The following is a 21,970-nucleotide window of genomic DNA, read 5'->3' on the forward strand; positions in this document are numbered from 1 at the left end:
ACTATCATCCAAAGCTGCACATTTGATCTGGTCCTAGGAAGAAAATGCAAGTTTATTTCATAGAGTTAGAGAGAAAAACAATAAAATAGATGGGGACATATGCAATGAAGTTGAACTACTTATAGACTCTGGAAATTTAATGAAGAATTCCAGTAGCATCCTAATATGAAGCAGAGATTTGTACTAGGAGAAGTAATAAACATGCTGGAAGGTATTAATTTCATGCTGGAGAATTTTACATTATGAGTTTTATTTGGTGATACAGATACCCACAGAAAGGACAAGAAGTCAAAGGTTTTCTGTAAGTTTATTTCAGGACTTGATAATATTCCCTGTGACATCACTAGGGGGCAGAGTTTGAATGAAAATAGAGAAGAGGCTGGGTGTGTTCTGTGGCCAACCTAGGTAAGAGTAGTTCTTGTTGATTATTTCAATAAATCAGTCTGCATCAAATAGAGTGCTTGCTCACCAAGGCTTATTTTCTACTTGGGAAGAGGAAGCAAATAAAGGGGGAAATATCAGAAGGAAAAACAAGACACATAGGGCCAAATGTGCAGTTTGAGTAATATTGTCATGTTATCCATATTGCCCTCATCCAATCTGGGTTAAAAAAAAACCCATAATATCAAATTTACTATCTTTAAAAACAATCTCTTTGACACAGTCTTTGAACCGGAACCAGCAGTGGTTAAAAATGAAAATCTATTTTATGCTTGTACTATACTGTTCACTGAGTACACTGGGGCTTTCTAGGATGCACTCAGGGACCTGAATGAGTTGGCTACTGATCTGCTCTCCAGCGGGACTTTCAATGCTGATCAGATTGTGGAGAAAAGGGATAATGTCAACAAGCGCTTCCTGGATGTCCAGAACTTAGCAGCAGCACACCATGAGAAACTGAAAGAGGCTTATGCCTTGTTCCAGTTCTTCCAGGAACTAGATGATGAGGAATCATGGATAGAGTATGTATTGACAAATCACATTGCATTGATAATACACGAGAGTAGATAATCCTCCAAACATGTCTCTATTTGGTGCTGAAATGAAATATGTAGTGTTTCTTGCTGTTGGTATTACTACTTCATCATATTTGCCTTACCGTAAAGTTAACATTGGTTTATTTTCCCCCAAATTCCTTCATTGTATGTAGGCAGAGGGAGACAAAAATGGAGGGAGTGGGGAGCAGTTTACATACATTCTGGGAACAAAATTAAGAGAACATATATGTTTGTTCTAGATAGTTCATAGAATGCGTAATGCTCATTCTGAATCAGACAACTGGGCATTTACAACTTACTCAACTGATGAGATCATTGCTATTTTTCTTTCTGTATCCTGTGTGTCTAATATATCACAGAATTGGATACTGGATAGAGAATGTTACACATTACCTGCCATGGTTTTATTACAGGCAAAGGAAATCATGGGAAGACTATTACAGCTGTGCATATCAGTATGTTATTTTAATTGTATTAGCATAAGTCAGAAGTTTTGCTGAGAGCTTTCGGCATTAATTATCTTTGTGATACTGACACCAGAAAGTTACCTCACCCCCCCGCCACACACACATTTTTAGAAAACTGTTGTTCTAGGATGACTTCAGATGTCTAAACTCTAAATTTTCTGTTTTCTGTTTTGTTCCTTGATTGCAGGGAGAAGTTGGTACGAGTGAGCTCCCAGGACTACGGGAGGGATCTGCAAGGGGTTCAAAACTTACTAAAGAAACACAAACGCCTAGAGGGGGAGCTGATGGCACATGAACCTGCCATCCAGGTAGGAATAGAAGAGTATGAGACCTGGAAAGGCAGAGATAATCTAACAGTAGCCCCTTGTGTTACAGATAAATAGGATGATACTACAAAATGTGAAGATGGCATACTAAGGTCACATAGAATTAGTCATAGAGTTCATAAGTGTTCTTTTCCAAATTTTGTGCCCTATAAATAGAAGCATTCTGTACAGGACCCATACTCTTCCCTGGAAAGAGCACTTTTAACACTCTAGGGTACAATTGTTGACAATCAGGATGCAGGTTGGGACATCTAGAAAAGTTGTACTTGAGCCGAGCCATATGAAAAGAAAGCAACTCTGTGTCTGGCTTGGCAGCAGGGTCACCCTGTGACCATTAATTATCCATAAAGTAGATCATGGAGAGTGGTCTTGTACAAATGCCAAGGTATTTGTCCAAATACTTGGGTAAGTTTAGTATGGTAGATCTCACTGCTTTCTTTATTCTCCCAGGATTTTCAGCACCATCCCAAGTCCCATAGAGTTTATAAATGATCTCAAGGGTAGGAAGGGCTAGATATTTTGCCTGGAAACTATGTCTAAATTGGGAAAGATTGTGGGGTAATTCAACATGCAGTGGGTATGTTCTTCAGAATGTGCTAGATATGGCAGAGAGGCTGGAAGACAAGGCTGCTGTGGGGCGAGAGGAAATCCGGGAACGGCTGGCTCAGTTTGTTCAACACTGGGAGAAGCTCAAAGAGTTGACCAAGGCTCGGTGAGTTGGAGATAGGAGGCCCAATTCTACTCCCATGTTACATGTATTGGGCTGGTGTTTGGTGGTGGTGGTGGGGGGTGCGGAATACTTAAGTGCTTGCTAAGCATTTCTCCCCAACTGCTGTTACCCATCTCTATCTAACTTCTAAGTCCCTGCTCAAATGCAAAGTCTTCCATGAAGCTTTCTCCCGTTTACCCCAGACAGAAGAGATTGCTGCCTCTGTGTTCTAAATATACCTCTTCTGCTGTACTTACTTGCAGCTGTCTTTTATCATTGTTGCCCTACATATGTTATCCTTCATACCATGTTATTTGCCTCATGTCTGCTTGTATATCTCCCCAGTTTTAACATTGTTGCAACACTTAGTAGTGAAAAAATTAAATGTTTTCTCCTTTATAGCCATAAAGCTATTTAAAATCATATGGTCATATAATCAAATAAAATAATTTCTGCCTATAATGCCATGTCTGTTGGCAATAGGAAGACATTTCTTCCAGGGGAATAAAAGGACTTTGTAGTGTCTACATTGTGTTAAGAGTAGAAAGAGACTCTGCTGTGTATTGCTGTTATTCTCCAACTCCAAAATCTTGGCACTTTTGTTTGGACACAGTTTCCTTCCCACAACAAAGATTCCTAGAGAGAAGATGATGCCACAAAATTATACTTCTGGGGCAAGGGTCTCCCCCTTTTCAGAGGAGATCACCACAGCTTACCAGCAGGATATGTTTGATTGTTCTGTGGCCCAGTTCAATTGTGGCTGCCTACTCAGATTGTGCCACTCAGCTCCTCTTTCACTGCTTATTAGTTTCCTCTTATCCTTTTTGGGCTTACTGCCCTATTATAGAGGGCTTCGCTTGGAAGAGTCCCTAGAATATTTGCAATTCATGGAGAACGCTGAGGAGGAGGAAACTTGGATCAGTGAAAAGGAAGCAATGGTTGTCCTCAGGGATTCAGGAGACACATTGGCTGCTACTCAGGTGAGCAATAGGTTGAATGGATTAATTAATTTTCTTCTCTTTAATATGAATCTCTTCTTAAGTTGTCAATGTTTTCATCTTTAAAATTAGAATCTTTTTCCTGGTGGGAAAAGAAGACATTAGGGTCAGCTCTTAATATAGCATGTTCTTTTTTAAAAAATTAAAGTTTATCGGGGTAACAATGGTTAGTAAATTTACATAGGTTTCAGGTGTACAATTCTGTAATACCTTATCTATATATCACATTATGTGTTCACCACCCAGAGTCAGTTCTCCTTCCATTGCCATATATATTTGATCCAATATAGGATGTTCTTCATACTTAATATTTTTCTGGTAGATGCAGTGTTTCATAGAATTATATAAATTTCAATATGGAGAAGTGCTATGTCTTACCTTGATCAACATTCTCATTCCAAAATCCAGAAAATCTTAAGGTCACATGGTAAGTTAGAACAATGTCACTTATATTCCTTTGACTCTTTTTTCTGGCAAATTTGCCCTTTTTGTCAAATGAAGCGTTTGGGGAGAGGAATTTAGTAGAGCTGTGCAGGAAGAAATGGATACGCATCTGTTCTGCCAGTTTAGTTGAATCATCATCGGTGGTAAAATGACATCAAAGGGAATCAGAATGTGGGTGGGATAAATTGTCTGGATGTTTTGTTTCTCACTGATTCATTTATGCAGAGCTTGCTAAAGAAGTATGAAGCTTTGGATAATGACTTTGCTGTACATGAGGCCCGAGTGCAAAATGTGTGTGCTCAAGGAAGAGACATCCTGAGTAAGGTAAGGGACTCTAGGGATTCTAGGTCAAACTTTCATTTTCAAGAGAAATTGGCCAAAATATAGACTCATGAGCAGTGTTAAAATCATATATAGACTATTCATAATCTCTTCTAAACTGCCTTTTTGTTATTATTGTTGTCTAAGCAAATAACTATCTATTTAGTTGATTTTTTTCTGGAAATTCTTTTTTCAAGTTCTTATAAGTACTACTTGAAGATTTCTTTGAATCCTCTGTTGACACACTATTATCCTATGCACAATATGGCACTTATGAAGATCTTATAAATGGCTTGTTTGGGTCATAGAGTATTGTAAAAATGTGAAACAATTTCTTTATAAGCCTCTAGGGAGAAGGACCACACAGAAACCTCTTTGCAATTTGAGAATCATTCTTCTGTTTAGATGCTTGTTTTTATAAACTCTCACTTATCTAAGTACTATACAAAGAACCCTAAAAAGAGATGACTTCATACATTCTAGATGCTTACACTGACTAAGAAGATCACACATGTGGATAAACATGAAAAGGTTGCCCAAATTCTGGGGTGGAAATAACCACCTGAAACATAGAGGAATAATGTAATTAATTCACTAGACCTAGAGGAGAATAGTTACAATTTGGAATGAGAAAGATGAGAGCTTTTTAGTAGTACTAAAGAATTTACATTTCTGGCCTTGGTGTTTCCTCCTTTCAACCTTGGTGTTACAGGAGGAAAGTCAGCACAAGGAGAAGATTTCTGCAAAGATAGAGGCTCTGAATGAAAAGACCCCATCTCTGGCTAAGGCAATAGCTGCTTGGAAGTTGCAGTTGGAAGGCGATTATGCCTTTCAGCAGTACAACTGGAAGGCTGATGTGGTAGAGGCCTGGATAGGTATGATATATGAGGGCCAGGGTCTTTGGGTTTGAGAAATGCTGATAAATTCATTTATAGAATGGTTCCTGAAGCTTCCTCACTTACCTTGCACAGAGAAATGCTCCCTTAAAATGATCACCAACTCCTATCCTTTCAGCACACAATTACAATTACACTCACACATGTGGACACACACACACACACACACACACACACACACACACAGAAATATGCTAAGGGGGTGACTAAATGCCATTATTCCAGAGAAAACCTTTTTGAGAATTGGTGATTTCACATGTGATATTCAGAAAGATAGGGCTATAGCAAAACACTCTAGGAAATAAACTGTGTGTTTGATTTACTTATGATTTATGTCTACTATGCATTTTTTCCTTGTTCCATAAAACTCTCAGAAGTTTTCTTGGCCCTAGCTCTCTTTCAATCAGTTTTATCCTGCATAAGTCTGGAAAAGCAATCCATTAGTCCCCACTGTTCTCATAGTCAATGTATCGCCCACTTTGATAGTTAGGAGGCTCTCTTGTAGCCTAGAGGACATATTCCTTTTCTTCTTACCAAGTCTGATACAAGACCAACTATCTTTCCCATCTTATTATTTGTCTTTGCAATTTAGCTGAGAAGGAAACAAGCCTGAAGACCACTGGCAATGGTGCAGACCTCGCTGCCTTCCTCACTCTCCTAGCAAAGCAGGTGAGAGCGGGGTTGCCTTGTTAGTAGATGCCAGTGAGGTCCAAGACCAATATCACACAGAAGCTGAACGCATAGGATTATTCCATTCCTAAATTTTGTGGGTTTATTTTCTGTAGAACCTGTAACATTATTCCTTTTTTCCTTCCTGATACTGATAATTTGCTAGGTTTCCCTCCCTTTCCCTCCCCATTCACTCTCATCTGTCCTGCAATAGGTGTTCATCATTTTTATTAGAGAACCAAGTTCGGCCTTTTAATTTTTCACTGTTGTACCCTTTAATTATATTCCATTAATAACTTTTTATATCTTTATATCTTTATCATTTTCTTTAACTTGCTTTTGAATTACATAATTAAAAAATTTTTTAAGATGGCTATTGAGATATTCAAATACATAGTCATTTTTCTTTTTTAATATATTGTTTTTATTTTTAATTAAAGTTTATTAGGGTGACAAGTGTTAGTAAAATTACATAGGATTCAGGTGTACAAATCTGTAACACATTGTCTATATATCACATTGTGTGTTCATCACCCAAAGTCAGTTCTCCTTCAATCACCATATATTTGATCCCTTTTACCCTCTTCTACCACCCCACCCCTTACCCTCTGATAACCACTAAACTATTGTCTGTATCTATGAGTTTTTGTTTCTTCATTTGTTTGTCTTTTTCTTTTGTTGTTTTCAGTTTTATATACCACATATCAGTGAAATCATATGGTTCTCGACTTTTTCTGTCTGACTTATTTCGCTTAACATTATAATCTCAAGATCCATTTATGTTGTTGCAAATGGCACTATTTCATCTTTTGTTATGACAGGATAGTATTCTATTGTGTATATATACCATAACTTCTTTATCCATACATGTATCAAAGGACACATTCATTGGTTGTTTCCATGTCGTGGCCATCCTAAATAAAGCTGCAATGAACATCGGAGCACATATACCTTTACGGATAAATGTTCAGATTTTTTTGGTAGATACCCAGAAGAGGGATTGCTGGGTCATATGCTAATTCTATTCTTAATTTTTAAAGCAATCTCCATACTGCCTTCCATAGCGGCTGCACCAATCTGCATTCCCACCAACAGTGCATGAGGGCTCCTTTTTCTCCACAGCCTCTCCAACACTTGTTGTTATTTGTCTTGTTGATAATACCCATTCTAACTGGTATTCTGTGATATCTCATTGTGATTTCTATTTGCATTTCTCTGATTGTGATTAGTGATGGTGAGCATCTTTTCATATATCTATTGGCCATCTGTATGTCCTCTTTGGAGAAATGTCTGTTCAGGTCCTCTGCCAACTTTTAATTGGATTGTTTGGTTTTTTTGTTGTTGAGTTGTATGAGTTCCTTACATATTTTGGATATTAGCTCCTTATCAGAGGCGTTGTTTGCAAAAACCTTCTCTCATTTGGTTGATGAGAAATCTTCTCTCATTTGGTTTCATTTATTGATGGTTTCTTTTGCTGTGCAGAAACTTTTTAGCTTGATATAGTCCCATTCATTTATTTTAGCCTTGCTTTTGCCTTGCTTTTGAAGGCAAATTCATAAAATCCTCTTTGAACCCAAGGTCCATAATTTTAGTACCAAAGTTTTCTTGCATTTGCCTTGCTTTTGAAGGCAAATTCATAAAATCCTCTTTGAACCCAAGGTCCATAATTTTAGTACCAAAGTTTTCTTCTGTGCAGTTTATTGTTTTAGGACTTTATGTTTAGGTCTTTGATCCATTTTGAATTTTTTTGGTACATGGTGACAGATATCAGTCTAGTTTCATTCTTTTGCACATTGCTTTCCAGTTCTCCCAGCACCATTTATTGAAGGGACTTTCTTTTCTCCATTGTATGTTTTTGTCTTCTTTGTCCAAAATTATCTGTTCATATTTATGTGGGCTTATTTTTGGGTTTTCAATTCTATTCCATTGGTCTTTGGGTCTGTTTTCTGCCAATGCCATACTGTTTTAATTGTAGCCCTGTAGTACAAGCTGAAGTCAGGTATTATGATACCTCCAGCATTGTTCTTTTTTCTATGGATTGCTTTGGTTATTTGGGGTCTTCTGTAGTTCCATACAAATTTGGTGTTTTTTGGTTCTATTTCTTTAAAAAATGCCATTGGGATTTTGATGGGGATTGCATTAAATCTGTATATTGCGTTCGATAATATAGCTATTTTAACTATGTTGATTCTTCCAATCCATGAACACAGAATGTCTTTCCATATCTTTGTGTCTTCTTCAGTTTCTTTTAAAAATGCCTTATATTTTACAGTGTATAGGTCCTTCACATCCTCGATTAGTTTTATTCCGAGGTATTTTGTTATTTTTGTTGCAATTGCAAAAGTAATTGTTGTTGTTTTAAATTTCTTTTTTTGAAATTTCATTTTTAGTATATATGAATGCAATGGATTTTTGTACATTGGTTTTGTAGCCAACAACTTTACTGTATTCATTTATTGTTTCTAATAGCTGTTTGGTTGAGTCTTTAGGGTTTTCTATATAAAGATTCATGTCATCTGCAAAAAGTGACAATTTAACTTCTTCATTCCCTGTTCAGATGCCTTTGATATCTTTCTCTTGCTGATTGCTCTGGATAGAACCTCCAATACTACGTTGAATCACAGTGGTGATAAGGGGCAACTCTGTCTTCTTCCTGAACATAGTGCAAAAGTCTTCAGTTTTTCACTGTTAATTATGATATTAGCTGAGGGTTTGTCACATATGGCATGTATTACGTTAAGATATTTTCCTTATATACCCATTTAAGGAAGTATTTTAATCATACATGGACGTTTTATCTTCTCAAATGTTTTTTCTGCATCTATTGATATAATCATGATTTTTATCTTTTATTTTGTTTATGTGGTGTATCACATTGATCAATTTGCATATGTTGGATCATCCTTGTGCCTCTGGGATGAACCCTACTTGATCATGATACATAATCTTTTTAACGCATTGTAATATTCGATCTGCTAGAATTTTGTTTATGGTTTTTGCATCTGTATTGATCAGAGATATTGGTCTGTAATTTTCGTTTTAGTATTATCTTTACCACGTTTTGGTATCAGGGTAATGTTGGCCTCGTAAAATGAGTTAGGGAGTATTGCCTCTTCAATTTTTTGAAAGATTTGAAGAGGAAAGGTGTTAGATCGTCTTTGAATGTTTGGTAGAATTCACTAGTGAAGCCTTGACTTTTACTTTTAGGAAGGTTTTGGATGACTGATTCAATTTATTTACTGTTGATCACTCTATTTAGATTTTCCAGTTCTTTGTGATTCAGTCTAAGAAGGCTATATATTTCTAAGAACTTGTCCATTTCTTCTAGGTTATTGAATTTGGTGACATATAGTCCTTCATAGTATTCTTGGATGATCCTTTGTATTTCTGTGCTATCCATGGTAACTCTCCTCTTTGATTTCTGATTTTGTTTATTGGTGTCTTTTCTCTTTTTATCTTAGTGAGTCTAACCAAGGGTTTGTCAATTTTATTAATCTTTTCAAAGAACCAGCTCTTTGTTACATCATTTTTTTCTGTTGTGTTTTTGTTCTCTATTTCATTTAGCTCTGCCGTTATTTTCATTATTTCCTTCCTTCTGCTGACTTTGGGTTTCATTTGTACTTCTTTTGCTAGTTCTTTAAGGTGTAATGTTAGGTTCTTTCTTAAAATAGACCTGCAATGATATAAATGTCCCTCTTATTACTAGTTTTGCTGCATGCCAATTATTTTGATGGTATGTATTTTCATTCTCATTTGTTTCTTTTTATCGTTTGAACTGCCCTCTTATTTCTTTTCGGCCCAGTCATTCTTTAAAAGCACGTTGTTTAATCTTTACATATTTGTGGTTTTTCCTGCTTTCTTTTTGCAGTTGATATCCAATTTCAAAGCCTTGTGATCAGAGAATATGCTTGGTATTGTTTCAGCCTTCTTCATTTTGCTGAGGCTAGTTTTATGTCCCAGTATACAGTCTATCCTTGAGAACGTTCCAAGTACACTAGAAATGAGTGTATAGTCTGATGTTCTAAACTGAAGTGCTCTAGAAATGTCAATTATGTCCATTTGGTCTAATGTGTCTCTTAGGGCTCATATTTCCTTATTATTTTTCTGTTTGGATGATGTATCCATAGCTGTCAATAATGTTTTAGGTCCCCTACAATAATTATTTTAGGTCAATTTCTTCCTTTCGTTTTGTTAGTAGTTGCTTTGTATATTTTGGTACTCCCTGATTGGGGGCATATATATATTGATAAGTGCTATGTCTTTTTGTTATATTGTCCCTTTTATCATTATAACATGCCCATCTTTGTCTCTTGTGACCATTTTTATCCTGAAGTCTCTTTCATCTGACATCAGTATGACTACACCTGCTTTTCTCTGAATACCATTTACTTGGAATGTCAATTTCCACTCTTTCATTTTGAGTCTATATTGTCCTTGTAGCTGAGATGTGTCTCTTGGAGACAGCATATGGTCGAGTTTAGTTTTTTGATCCAATCTGCCACTCTGTGTCTTTTTATTGGTGAATTCAGTCCATTTATATTTAGTGTGATTATTGACATATGAGGATTTTCTAACATTCTACCTTTGTTTTTGGGTTGGTTGGTGTCTCCATTGTTTCTTTGCCTTTTTGTTGCTGACTGTTATATCAGTGTGGTGGTAATCTATGATTTTCCCCTCTGTTTCTTCTTTTTTCATGTTATGTATTTCAGTTCTTCATTTTTATTGAGTGGTTACCATTAAGTTTATGTGAAAGAAAGTTTCATATTTAGAATATCCCATTTTCTTCAGCATGCTTCCTTTCTCCATTTCCTTTTGCCAGTTCAGAACTTTTCTTTCCCCTTTTATGTTTTTGTTGTCACAAATTACCCCTACTTGTGCTGTGAGTTCATTTCTGTGTTGCAATAGCAAGCCGTCTTTTTCCTATTTTTTTTAAATGGTTTTTCTTCTTTACCCTGTGTGTTATGTTTAAGTGTATAGTGTCTTCTTTTGTGTAATGATTACCATTTCCTACTTCTATCTGTCTGAAATACTACTCATGATTTTTTATTCTTTTGCTTTTTTGTTTCAGGTAGAACAGTGTCCTTCAGTATTTCTTGTAATGTAGGTCATGTGTTAGAAAATTCCTTCAGCTTCTATATGTCTAGAAATGTCTTTATGCCTCCTGCATAGCTAAAGGATATCTTTGCTGGATGTTATTCTTGGCTCATAATTTCTCTCTTTCAATAGTTTGAATATTTGACTCCACTCCCTCCTGGCTTTCTGATGAAAAAATGTGATGATAATCTAATGGGCTTTCCTTTGTAAGTTACCATCTTCTTTTCCCTGGCTGCCCTGAGTATTCATTCTTTGTCATTGATTTTTGACAACTTCAATATCTTCAATGCCTTGAAAAAGGCCTGTTGGGATTGAGGTAATTAGATGTTCTATTTGCTTCTTGGATTCAAGGATCCAGTTCTTTCCACAAGTTTGAGAAGTTCTCATTGACTCTTGGTTTGAATATATGCTCTTTTCCCTTCTTCCTTTCTTCTCTTTCTGGTGTGCCCATTATTTTTATGTTGCTCTTTTTGATGGAGTCAGAAAGTTCTTGTAGAGTTCTTTCCTTTCTTTTAACTCTCAAATCACTCTCTTCTTCCATCTGTGTCATTTCCAGATTTCTATCTTCAATGTCATTGATTCTTTCCTCCATCTGGTCAACTTCCTAAGCTTTCTATTTCATTCTTCATTTCTTTCATTGAATGTTTAATCTCCAGAAATTATGTTTGGTTCTTTTTAAAAATGTCACTTTCTTTGGTAAAATGTTCATTTTGTTGTTTGATTGTGTTTCTGAGTTCATTAACCTGCCTGTCTGTGTTTTCTTGCATCTCATTGAGTTTATTCAGAACAGCAATCTTGAATTCTCTGTCATGTAAGTGACATATTTCCATGTCTTTGAGTTCATTTTCTGGAGACTTTTCATTTTCTTTCTGAGCTGCCTTGTTACCTTGGTTATTCATGGCAACTAATGAATTGTTATTTCTCTTCCTAGGCATCTACAGGAGTGGATTTTGCAACAGGTTGATAAGAAGAGGTCTTTCTTTTGCTTTCCAATAGGTGTTGGTGGAATGTTTTATTTTTTCTCCCTCTGCAGCCTTTTATTCTCTCTCACACTGTTGTGTTATATTTACTCTTGCATTGTTCCGGCTCTTACTTGATGGAAGGGGTCCTGTGACGGTGGGCTTCTTCTCTGTGAGCAGGTTGCCTGGGTCTCAGGGCACTGCCTCTGTGAGAGTATGTGGAGACCTTCTGAAGTCCCAAAGCTCTTCCTGCAACCAAATTCAGAGCCTGTGTGTCTCAGCTTCTCTGATTATCCCTGCAGTGATCCACCCAGATGGGTGTGGGTGGGTTGTGAGAGGTGACTCTGAGCAATGGCAACTGCCAGTCCACAGTTTTCTTGCCCCTATAATTCCTTCCCTTTTGCCAGAATTAGTTGCACTGTGAGTCTGTAGCTGTGGGACTGCAATTCTCAGAGTTGTAAGTATTCTGGGTTTTTTTTAATATGATACTGCTACCATTTCTTCTGTAGTCTACTTATAGCACTAGAGAGGGGGACGGGGGGCGAACTCTGGGAGAGTGGGGAAAGGTTGGCTAGGCTCTGTGCCTATGTCTTCTGTCCTCTACTTGGCAGTGAGGGCTTAAATCACTGTTCTCACCCTTGTTCCTTGAGTCTTTGCTCCAGGGTCTCTGCCGTGAGCATTAGGTCCAGCTGTGTTATATGCTCATCCCTTTGGCAGAACTGTGGGCCATAACGGGTGCACTTCCCTCTCCCGTGACTGTGGTAAGCTCCAGAATGCAGGGAGCTCTGAGCTCCAGTTCATGTTCTGTGGCCCAAGGCCCACATCTCTGCACTTTCCTTTTCTCTCCTCTGTTGGTCACCCAAATTGCCCACCTTTAGATGATTCAAGTTGCTGATCTCAGGCATGCCTATGTGCCAAGCAGGGAGTCTTCTGTTGAATTATAGCTGTTCACTATGTTGTAAATTCCAGGGGAGATTTCAAGAAGCACTCCTCACACCCATTTCTGTGATGTAATCCCCATAATTACAGTTTTTTGAGTACTAGCCCTTTTCTGTTTTCTCTTATACCTGGGACCTTTCAGGGGCTTCAACTAAATCTCTTTCACTAGGCTCCCACTTGATGTGTCTTGAACTCAGCACGGTGTGACTACAGAAAATTCTACTTAGCATTTTAGACTCTTAGCTACTGTTTTCTGCTTGGCTTCTAGGACTTGTGTCCTGTACATTTTAGGAATCTACAAATGTCTTGATGGGAAAATACAGTCAGAATATTGAACCTACTTTTCTGCAGTTCTTTTGGCTTCTCAAATCCTGGCTGCATCTATTCCCCAGAACTCCAATTTTTGTCTCGTATAGCTCCATGAGATAGATCATCAAAAGCTCTGATTCGCTGCATTCTCCTCTTACCCTGTACAGTTTATACTTCAAAAGGAAAAGTAACAAGAGATTATTACTCCTACTCTACTACTATTCCCTCCTCTATGTAATTTTGATCCCTTGAGTTATAGCTACCTGTGTTGTATTCTGATTTCTTTCAAACAGCTGATTTTTTTTTGTACTTTTATCCAGTGGTTAAAGTTGTTCTCAGAGACAGAATTGGTCAAATACAAGCCACCCTTTAAAAACTGGAAGTGGAACATTCCTAACTTTGTGATTCTGATAACATTTCCACAAAGATTTCATTTGTGTAACTAGCATATATAGGAGGTCTTTTGTTAGTTTGTATAGAAAATTTGGAATATCATATCATGTTCCAATATTCCTTTATCATTAGTATTCCACCTAACCTAAAATCTAATTATAAAACATACATGCACTGGAACTTAACCATAATTATAATCCCAAATGTTCATTTAAGTCTCTGAGTCAAATTTTATTTTCTTTGATCATCATTCTAACTCTTTCCTAGTCCTTATATTGTCCATGACAAAAATCTGGTGGAGCCCAGGTGTGAATGACCTCTTGGAATCTGCATTATTTCTCTGTTCACTGCTTCTCTGTGGGTGTTTCTCAGGACACACTGGATGTCAGTCTGCAGAGCTTCCAGCATGAGAGACTGTCTAAGATAACTGACTTAAAGGACCACCTGGTTGCTGCTCAGCACAGCCAGACCAAAGCCATTGAGGAGCGCCATGCTGCCTTGCTGAGGCTCTGGGAAAAGCTGCTGGAAGCCTCTGCAACCCACAAAGACAAATTGCTGGAGAAACAGCTGCCCCTACAAAAGGTAAATTAAAAACAATTGATGAGCCATGATAAGGTCTTGATTATCTGTATATTAGCCATGGAATCCAGAAATAGATAGTGGAAACCCTGTTTGGATAATCTGTAGATTTTTGACTAAGTACTTTGAAAAGGATCAGGAAGACATTGAGCAAGAAGTGATTCATTTTTTTTAGGTTGATAGAAAGATTTTTTTTTTTTTTAAGACTGATTTGTCAGCTACCCAGATGAGTTGATGTGAAAGCCAGTCACATGTAATGGAAGAAATAGGTAGGACAAGAGGGTGGGGAGATCATACTGTGTGAAAGATCTGAAACTGGCAGGCAGGATTAAAGGTCATCCTTGTGCTTTTCTTTAACTCAAATAAAAGGAGAACTAGACAAGTAAAATCTGTGTTCTCATCTTTCCTGGCTGGGAAACTTTGTATATGTCAGTTACTATCTCTGAACCTTGATTCTTCCATTTATGAAATAAGATAATGTCACTATCGTCTCCTGCTGTTTTGTGTTATTACAATGTTATTACTATTAAAAAAGTAATGGTCTGTAAAAATGCATTATAAACCATTAAGTTGTATATGGATATATGTGATTAAAATGTACTTTTTAGTGGTGGCTGTTAAGATATTAGATGTTGATCATTTAAAAAAATCAATAATAAAAGGAGGTGAAGATGGTCAGTGAAATTACTAAGGATTCCTAGACCAGGACAAGTATTACACCTGGCAACAAGTTAAGGTAGGGAGTTAGGGGAATTAGATAGAAAACAAAAACACAAAAATCAGTCAGTCTGGACCCTTAGTTAATTTTTACTGTATTGAAAGACATGAAACTTAATTTTAGGTAAAATAATTGAATCAATTAATGGGTAACTTTATAAATATATAAAAATATAAAGATATTTTACATTCTTTATATTTATTAAATTTATTGGGGTGACAATGGTTAGTAAAATTATATAGCTTTCAAGTGTACATTTTTATAATACATCATCTATATATTGCATTCTGTGTTCACCACCCAGAGGAGTCAGTTCTCCTTCCATCACCATATATTTGATCCCCTTTTCCCCCTTCTACTACCTCCTCTCCCTCTTTACCCTCTGTTAACCACTAAACTGTTGTCTGTGTCTACGAGTTTTTGTTTCTTTGTTTGTTTGTCTTGTTCCTTTGTTGCTTGTGGTTTTATATCTCACATATGAGTGAAGTCATATGATTCTTGGCTTTTTCTGTCTGACTTATTTTGCTTAGCATAATAATCTCAAGATACATCCATGTTGTCATAAATAACAGTACTTCATTTTTTCTAATGGCCCAGTAGATAGTTCACATTCTGATTCTATTATTTTAAAATTATAAAATCTTTGTGAAATATTCAGTTGATCCACAGTATTATGAAAATAATATTAAGTACTTTATGGTTGTCATGTTCTTCCTGTGTAGGGGCCATATTAGTTTTCTCTGTGTTGGTCTATTTTAGCATATAGATTGTTGAAATGAGTACAGGGAAAATGTAATAGTGCACAACCTTGTAATCTCCCTTTCATTTGGGCCGTTTATTTCCTCTTTAATCTTTATGTTTGAGGATGAAAATTCACTTGTATAACATAAATCTCCTTGGAAGTAGAGCCTGCTGACCCAGGCTTTTAATAAATCTTAAATCTAAAACTATTTTTGGTTACATACTGTTTGGACCAATCCATATTATTTCTCTTATTCAGAAATTCAGAGTCATTCACTTACAGATACGGAAAACAAACGGATGGATACTAGATGGGAGGGGTTTGGGGGGTTGGATGAAAAAGGTGAAGGGATTAGGAAGTACAAATTAACAGTCACAAAATAGTTACAGGGATGTAAAATACAGTACGGGGAATATAGTTAATAATGTTATACAACTACGTACGGTGTCAGATGGGTACTAGACTTACAAGGGGAATCATTCCTTAAATTATATAAATGCCTAACCACTGTACTGTACACCTGAAACTAATATAAAATAATATTGAATGTCAACTATAGCTAAAAATATGTATATAGTCAAGGCATGTAAAATACTGCATAGGGAATATAGTCAATGGTATTGACTATGTATGGTTTCAAATGGGTAGTAGGCTTGTTGGGGTTATCACTTTGTGAGGTATGTAAATGTCTAATCATTATGTTGTTTTGTACACCTGAAACTAATAATATAAGTAAATAAAAAGTAAAAGTGAACTGACATACAAAAGATGTTATCAAAGATTAATATTAAAAGGTATTTATCACAGTCTTATTTGTAATGGAGAAAATTAGAAATAGTATAAACAGGCAATAATAGAATAGTGTTTAAATATATTGTAACAAAGCAATATGATAGCTCATTCAGCCATTAAATTATATTTTAAAATAATATTTAATTATCATCATAGCCTGCTTTATTTAAGAAATAAAACTAGAAAACTGTGTGGAAAAAAAAAAAGAAAGATAATCAGAGTCATTCAGAACATATGGATAACTCCAGAGAGTATTGCAGGAAAAAGAATACAAGTTAGAAGGTAGGAAATAGGTTTAAGCAGGGGATTCAAGCATGAGATGAGCCCTAAACAAGGTTTAGAAGAATGGTAGGAAAATAATTCAGTATATACAAAGAGACATCAGAGATGTGTGGTCTGCGGAAGATCAGAATAAAGAGGAAGTGGATAAAGGATGGGATAGATTTGCTTATCCCACAACCTATTTGTTCATTTAATCATTTATTCAATCATTTAGCACCTATTTTTACATGTTTACTATGTACCAAGTAGAATTGAAACACAGACTTCAGAATAGGAAATCTTATCATCAAAAATGACCTTTGCCACTTTTGGAATCTTAGAGCTAAAGCAAATCTAGAAGTCATTCAACCTTTTCATTTGTAGATGATGGAAAACTTGGCCACTTTCACTCAACGAGAAAATGTCAGGATTAGAGCTTATACCTCAAATTCACATGTCCATCCATCTGATCTATAGTTCCCATTGGTTTTAGTTCTGCCCTCTTAGAATGTTGGCCCTGAAAATATTTGAAGACAGTCTTTTCTTTTTTTAGACTCAGTCTTTTTGTCTCTTCTCTTTAGTCTTTTCTTTTTCTATTCTCTTTCTATTGGGAAAAATGGAGGTATCTTTTTCTTCCTCTGTAGGCTGAGGAGCTATTCATGGAATTTGCATACAAGGCTTCAGCTTTCAACCACTGGTGTGAAAATGCCGAGGAGGACCTGTCAGAGCCTGTGCACTGTGTCTCCCTGAATGAGATTCGCCAGCTGCAGAAGGACCATGAGGCCTTCTTGGCCTCCTTGGTCAGGGCCCAAGAAAACTTCAACTATTTGCTAAAGCTAGACCAGCAGATTAAGGCCTTAAATGTGCCCTCCAGCCCTTATACCTGGCTAACAATGGAGGTCCTAGAAAGGATCTGGACACACCTACCTGACATCATCAAGGTAACTTGAAGCACAGCAGAGACTTCCTTTGACTAGAGTAATCATGAACATTTAGATTATTATCCAAGTTGAGAAACTTTTAAAAAGGAAATGGACACTATTAAGCAGTCATAAACTGGGAAGTCTAAGAAAAATTTGGAAATATATTTATTATAGGTATAGCTCTATGCCCCGTAGTTTAGACAGTTTCATGCTTATGGGTGTTCAGCAGTGATTTAGGGAAGCAAACACAAGCTCTAGGAGGTAGTTCTAAAAATGAGCCACAAAAAGTTCATGAGGTTTGTATATATCTTTACAGTCTATATATTCCCCCATCCAAGGCATTCTTTGTTTTATACACACCTCCAAAAGGGCTTTTCAAATGTGTTGTTATTTAATTTTTGTTTGTCTATGATAATGTTCATTACAGAAACTATAGAAAATATTTAAAAGTTTAAAAAAAGGAAAGTTTCACCATAAAATCACCAATTTTATGTGGCAACTCTTATTACTACTTTTCCCTTTAAGGCTGCTTTTATGTTCATTTAAATGGAATTTCACCTGGAAAAAAAAATTGAGAAAAGATTTGCCTTATTACTTGTTACTGGGATTGGTCTTCGAGATTCTGCAAGTACTTATGGGAAGTGACATGAGCTTTTTTCACCTTTTGGAGATAAGAATAGATCGAAGATAGATTAGATTTGGGAAAGTTAACAAGTGTAGCTGAGCCTGGGAACCAGCCATTTTATTGCAAAGAAAGGTCTTCAGTATGTACCTGTGATGGGGTTTCAGGAACGGGAGCAGGAACTGCAAAAGGAAGAGTCAAGGCAGGTCAAGAACTTTGAGATGTGCCAGGAGTTTGAACAGAATGCCAGTGCCTTCCTTCAGTGGATCGTGGAGACCAGGTGTGTGTGCTACCTCAAAACTTATGATCCCTATAGCACACATTCCATTTCTTATAAGGATAACATACATATATGAGGGCCTAAGGACAAGGGACTCCTACAGCATTTATGCTGTCCTAAAATCACCATGTCCTATTTGTGTTTTATACTTTTAATTTGATATCTTTCTGAATCAATCCTTGAAAAATTGAGAATTTCATATTGCTGCCCATTGTGTACCCTTCAGCATTCTCTCCTTGATACTCTCACTTTTTTCTCTGTTGCCTATAATTACAGTCCAAAAATAATAACAGTCCCTTATGTTTGCATACCACTTTTCACTTTACAAAGCACTTCTATACCCATTACCTCACTTAATTTTTAGAGTAGCCTTGAAAAGTGTACAAAGCAGATCTTATTATCTCTTGTTTCCAAGTGTGGAAAGAAGTTGAATAGATAAATTGACTTGCTCAAGGTCACATATGTGTTTATTGACACAAGCAGAATCAGAGCATATTGTGAGCACTTAATATGAAGCTCTTATGTTGCCTGACTACTAAAGCTGTGATGAGAATCAAGTGAAATAATATATGCTAATTGCTTTTACCAAATGCAAAATGTTCTATATGTAAAAGTAACATTTGTCACATCTTTTAGGGCAAATAACCTAGAAAAGAGGAGACTGAGAAGGTGTAATACGTTAGAATAAATGGTCTAAATTGGTAGACTGTACCCAGTAGGTGGGTCAGAATTGTGGAGGTTTGAGAGTTAAAATGGTGGTTTAGACAATCCATGATATATACTGTTTCTACACACCACTAACAAGGATAAATCAAACGATTAACAGAAAGAAATCCTGTATCATAGCTAAAGTACATCTGACAGAAAGCAGAGGAAATACAGCTCATCCTTATCTGCCCCTGGTTTTGGTCCTTCATCCCCTGGGAGCATGTGGCCAACACCAAGCATGTCACCTGATAACTGTGATCTTCATCCTATAGCAAGTAGCTGCACGGAAAGCTCTTAGCTTCTCAGTGTGGAAGAGACTTTTGGAACAGTAGGTAGAGCATGTTCATATGTTTTTGGCTACAAAGGATTGAGAATGCTTCATAAATCTGAAGAAAAAAGATCATTAAAGGAGTCCATGTTAACATATGATTTCCCTTTTTTCTTTTCCGATTCCTGTTCCGGTCCTCCATGTCCAGGGCTTATTTTCTGGATGGGTCAGTATTTTATGTTATTGTACTATTTTTGTTATAAAATTCTGGAATAATTAGCTAAGGCATCTTCATCCCTTCTCAATCTTATGTTTTCTAAATAAAAATGTAGGGTGAAAAAGAGAAGCCTAGTATATCATTCTGGCTCCATACCCCACCAGTGAAGTCTTGCCTACATTAGGTTAAGGGTATGTTTGAGAATAAGAATTAGGAGGGAGGTCTGGAAGCTTTCTCATAGGCAGAGAAAAAATCTATCTGGCAACATTGCCAATAGACAGAGCGGTTTGGTTTCATGAAAATTTGGTGTTATGAAAATTTATTTCAGAGAGGCCGTGTAACTTGGAAGAAGCAGAATAGAGAAGTGTAGGGGCTCTGAGTTTGTCTGTCTGTGTGAAATACTGATCTCTGATATTATAAGTAATGTTTTCCTCTGCTTCTTAACTAGATCTTTGCTGAAAGAAACAGGAACTCTGGAATCCCAGTTGGAAGCAAATAAAGTAAGTAATGTTTATTCATTAGCTCAGGATATTGCCAGAATTACAAGGTAATGCAAAAAGGGCTGCTTAAAGAAAACTCTTAGGAGTACTTTTAGGTAAATGCCCTGGCCTGAAAGTCAAGAGCCTAAGGCTCTGGTGCCAACCCTGACAAAAATTTCCATTCTAACCATTGGCCACCACTTCATGGACATCAGATTGCTTAAATATCTGAACTTCAATTTCTGTATCTATATAATGGAGTTAATAATATCTACATTATAGAGTTACTATTAGGTTGGTGCAAAAACGATTGCGGTTTTTGCGATTATTATTAACCTTTTAAACTGCAATTACTTTTGCACCAACCTAATATATTAAGTAAGGGAACAAATGCAAAAGCTCCTAACCTGCAACTTGAAACATTGACAAATTTCTGTTATTATTTGATAATAACAATTAATTGATAATGCAATTGACTCTAGATGATCTCTTATCAATTGAGTGAAGCAGTGGGCTAGAGGGGTGTTTCTTAACCTTATTTTCATTATTGAACCTCAGAAGAGAGAGAAAAATACTAAAGAATAAGACGTCAGGTAGGATTGATCTTTACAGGACTGCAAGCCATTGTAATATTTAATGTTTTTTACCAACCCCCATCATCATTCACTCCTCCTCTCTAGGAAAAATATTCCCTGGTTGAGAAAGCATGGTCTAGAGGCAGAAATTTGGCATATAATGTGCCTGAATGACAGGAACATTTTGTGGAATTCCTCTCAAGGAGGTCCAAGAGTGAACACTGTGGAGCTTAAGTAGGCCTGAGAACTCAACTACAATCAATAGTGCAGACAATTCATGATGAAAACCACTGGAAGCTGATGATGCATGGATCTTGGAAATTCTACCCTTTCCTATCTGTAGTATAAAACTACTAACACTTTGATTTATATATTACAGATTTCCAGAATGAGAGAGGTCATATCACTGAATCTTTCTACCACTTTGTCAGTGAGGAATACAGAAGTTAAATGGTTTTCCTGAGTAGTTCATGTCTCATGGAGGACAGGAATATCCTTGAAAATAATTGAAAAGGCGCAATTAGGGGAAACCCAAACACATTAGTTTCTTATCCTCACTCCCAACCCTAGGTTTGCACAGGTGCCCTGGATGACTGTCACTCTTCTTCCCTTTTTCCAGAGGAAGCAAAAAGAGATCCAGGTGATGAAGCGTCAGCTGACCAAGATTGAGGATCTGGGGGACAACTTAGAAGAGGCTTTGATCCTGGACATCAAGTACAGCACCATTGGACTGGCCCAGCAGTGGGACCAACTCTACCAGCTTGGGATACGAATGCAACACAATCTGGAACAACAGATACAAGCCAAGTACTGAGAACCTATGTCCAGGACTGGGGAAGTGTGTGGATGGTTATTAGGTGTTAGGAACTTAACTTCAAAGGCTGGAATTTGGGGTACTGGATAAAAGAGCTGCTTCAGAGATAGTACACTCACCATCTTCAGAACCAACATTCTCTCTTTACTGTCCCACAGAATGACTGTTTCTCTTTATTCTATTATGAAATAGGAGACAGTGCTCTCATGGTCCTGAATCTACTCATCATCCAATTCTCAGAGTCCCTTTACCATCTTATGTAATCTCTTCAGAAAGCATTCCCTTTTGTAAAATTCCTTGTAAAAATGTCTAGAATGCAAGAAATATTCAAGGTAGAGGGCAGAAGAGCTGAATTTATTTTTTCTAAAGAAATTAACTGTATTAAAGAAGCTTTAGGTCTCCATAGCTTTTTGGCAGTTATTCTCTAGATCAGAGATTGGCAAACTTTTTCTGTAAAGTGTCCGATAATA

At 36.7% G+C, this 21,970-nt stretch overlaps 1 protein-coding gene across 1 annotated transcript in view; it reads left to right on the forward strand.

Moving 5' to 3' along the window:
* SPTA1 (spectrin alpha, erythrocytic 1) overlaps positions 1-21,970 on the forward strand; it is a 115,065-nt gene that overhangs the window by 89,212 nt on the left and 3,883 nt on the right. The window contains exons 36-48 of the mRNA XM_033093192.1: positions 754-962; positions 1,653-1,773; positions 2,382-2,503; positions 3,348-3,480; positions 4,168-4,266; positions 4,976-5,138; positions 5,752-5,828; positions 13,895-14,104; positions 17,259-17,555; positions 18,327-18,439; positions 19,624-19,641; positions 20,081-20,132; positions 21,306-21,493. Coding sequence (XP_032949083.1) covers positions 754-962; positions 1,653-1,773; positions 2,382-2,503; positions 3,348-3,480; positions 4,168-4,266; positions 4,976-5,138; positions 5,752-5,828; positions 13,895-14,104; positions 17,259-17,555; positions 18,327-18,439; positions 19,624-19,641; positions 20,081-20,132; positions 21,306-21,493 — 1,802 coding nt within the window. The remainder of the gene's footprint in view (positions 1-753; positions 963-1,652; positions 1,774-2,381; positions 2,504-3,347; positions 3,481-4,167; positions 4,267-4,975; positions 5,139-5,751; positions 5,829-13,894; positions 14,105-17,258; positions 17,556-18,326; positions 18,440-19,623; positions 19,642-20,080; positions 20,133-21,305; positions 21,494-21,970) is intronic.

The sequence above is a fragment of the Rhinolophus ferrumequinum genome, chromosome 22, assembly GCF_004115265.2.
Source record: "Rhinolophus ferrumequinum isolate MPI-CBG mRhiFer1 chromosome 22, mRhiFer1_v1.p, whole genome shotgun sequence".
In the NCBI taxonomy this organism is placed as follows: Eukaryota; Metazoa; Chordata; class Mammalia; order Chiroptera; family Rhinolophidae; genus Rhinolophus; species Rhinolophus ferrumequinum.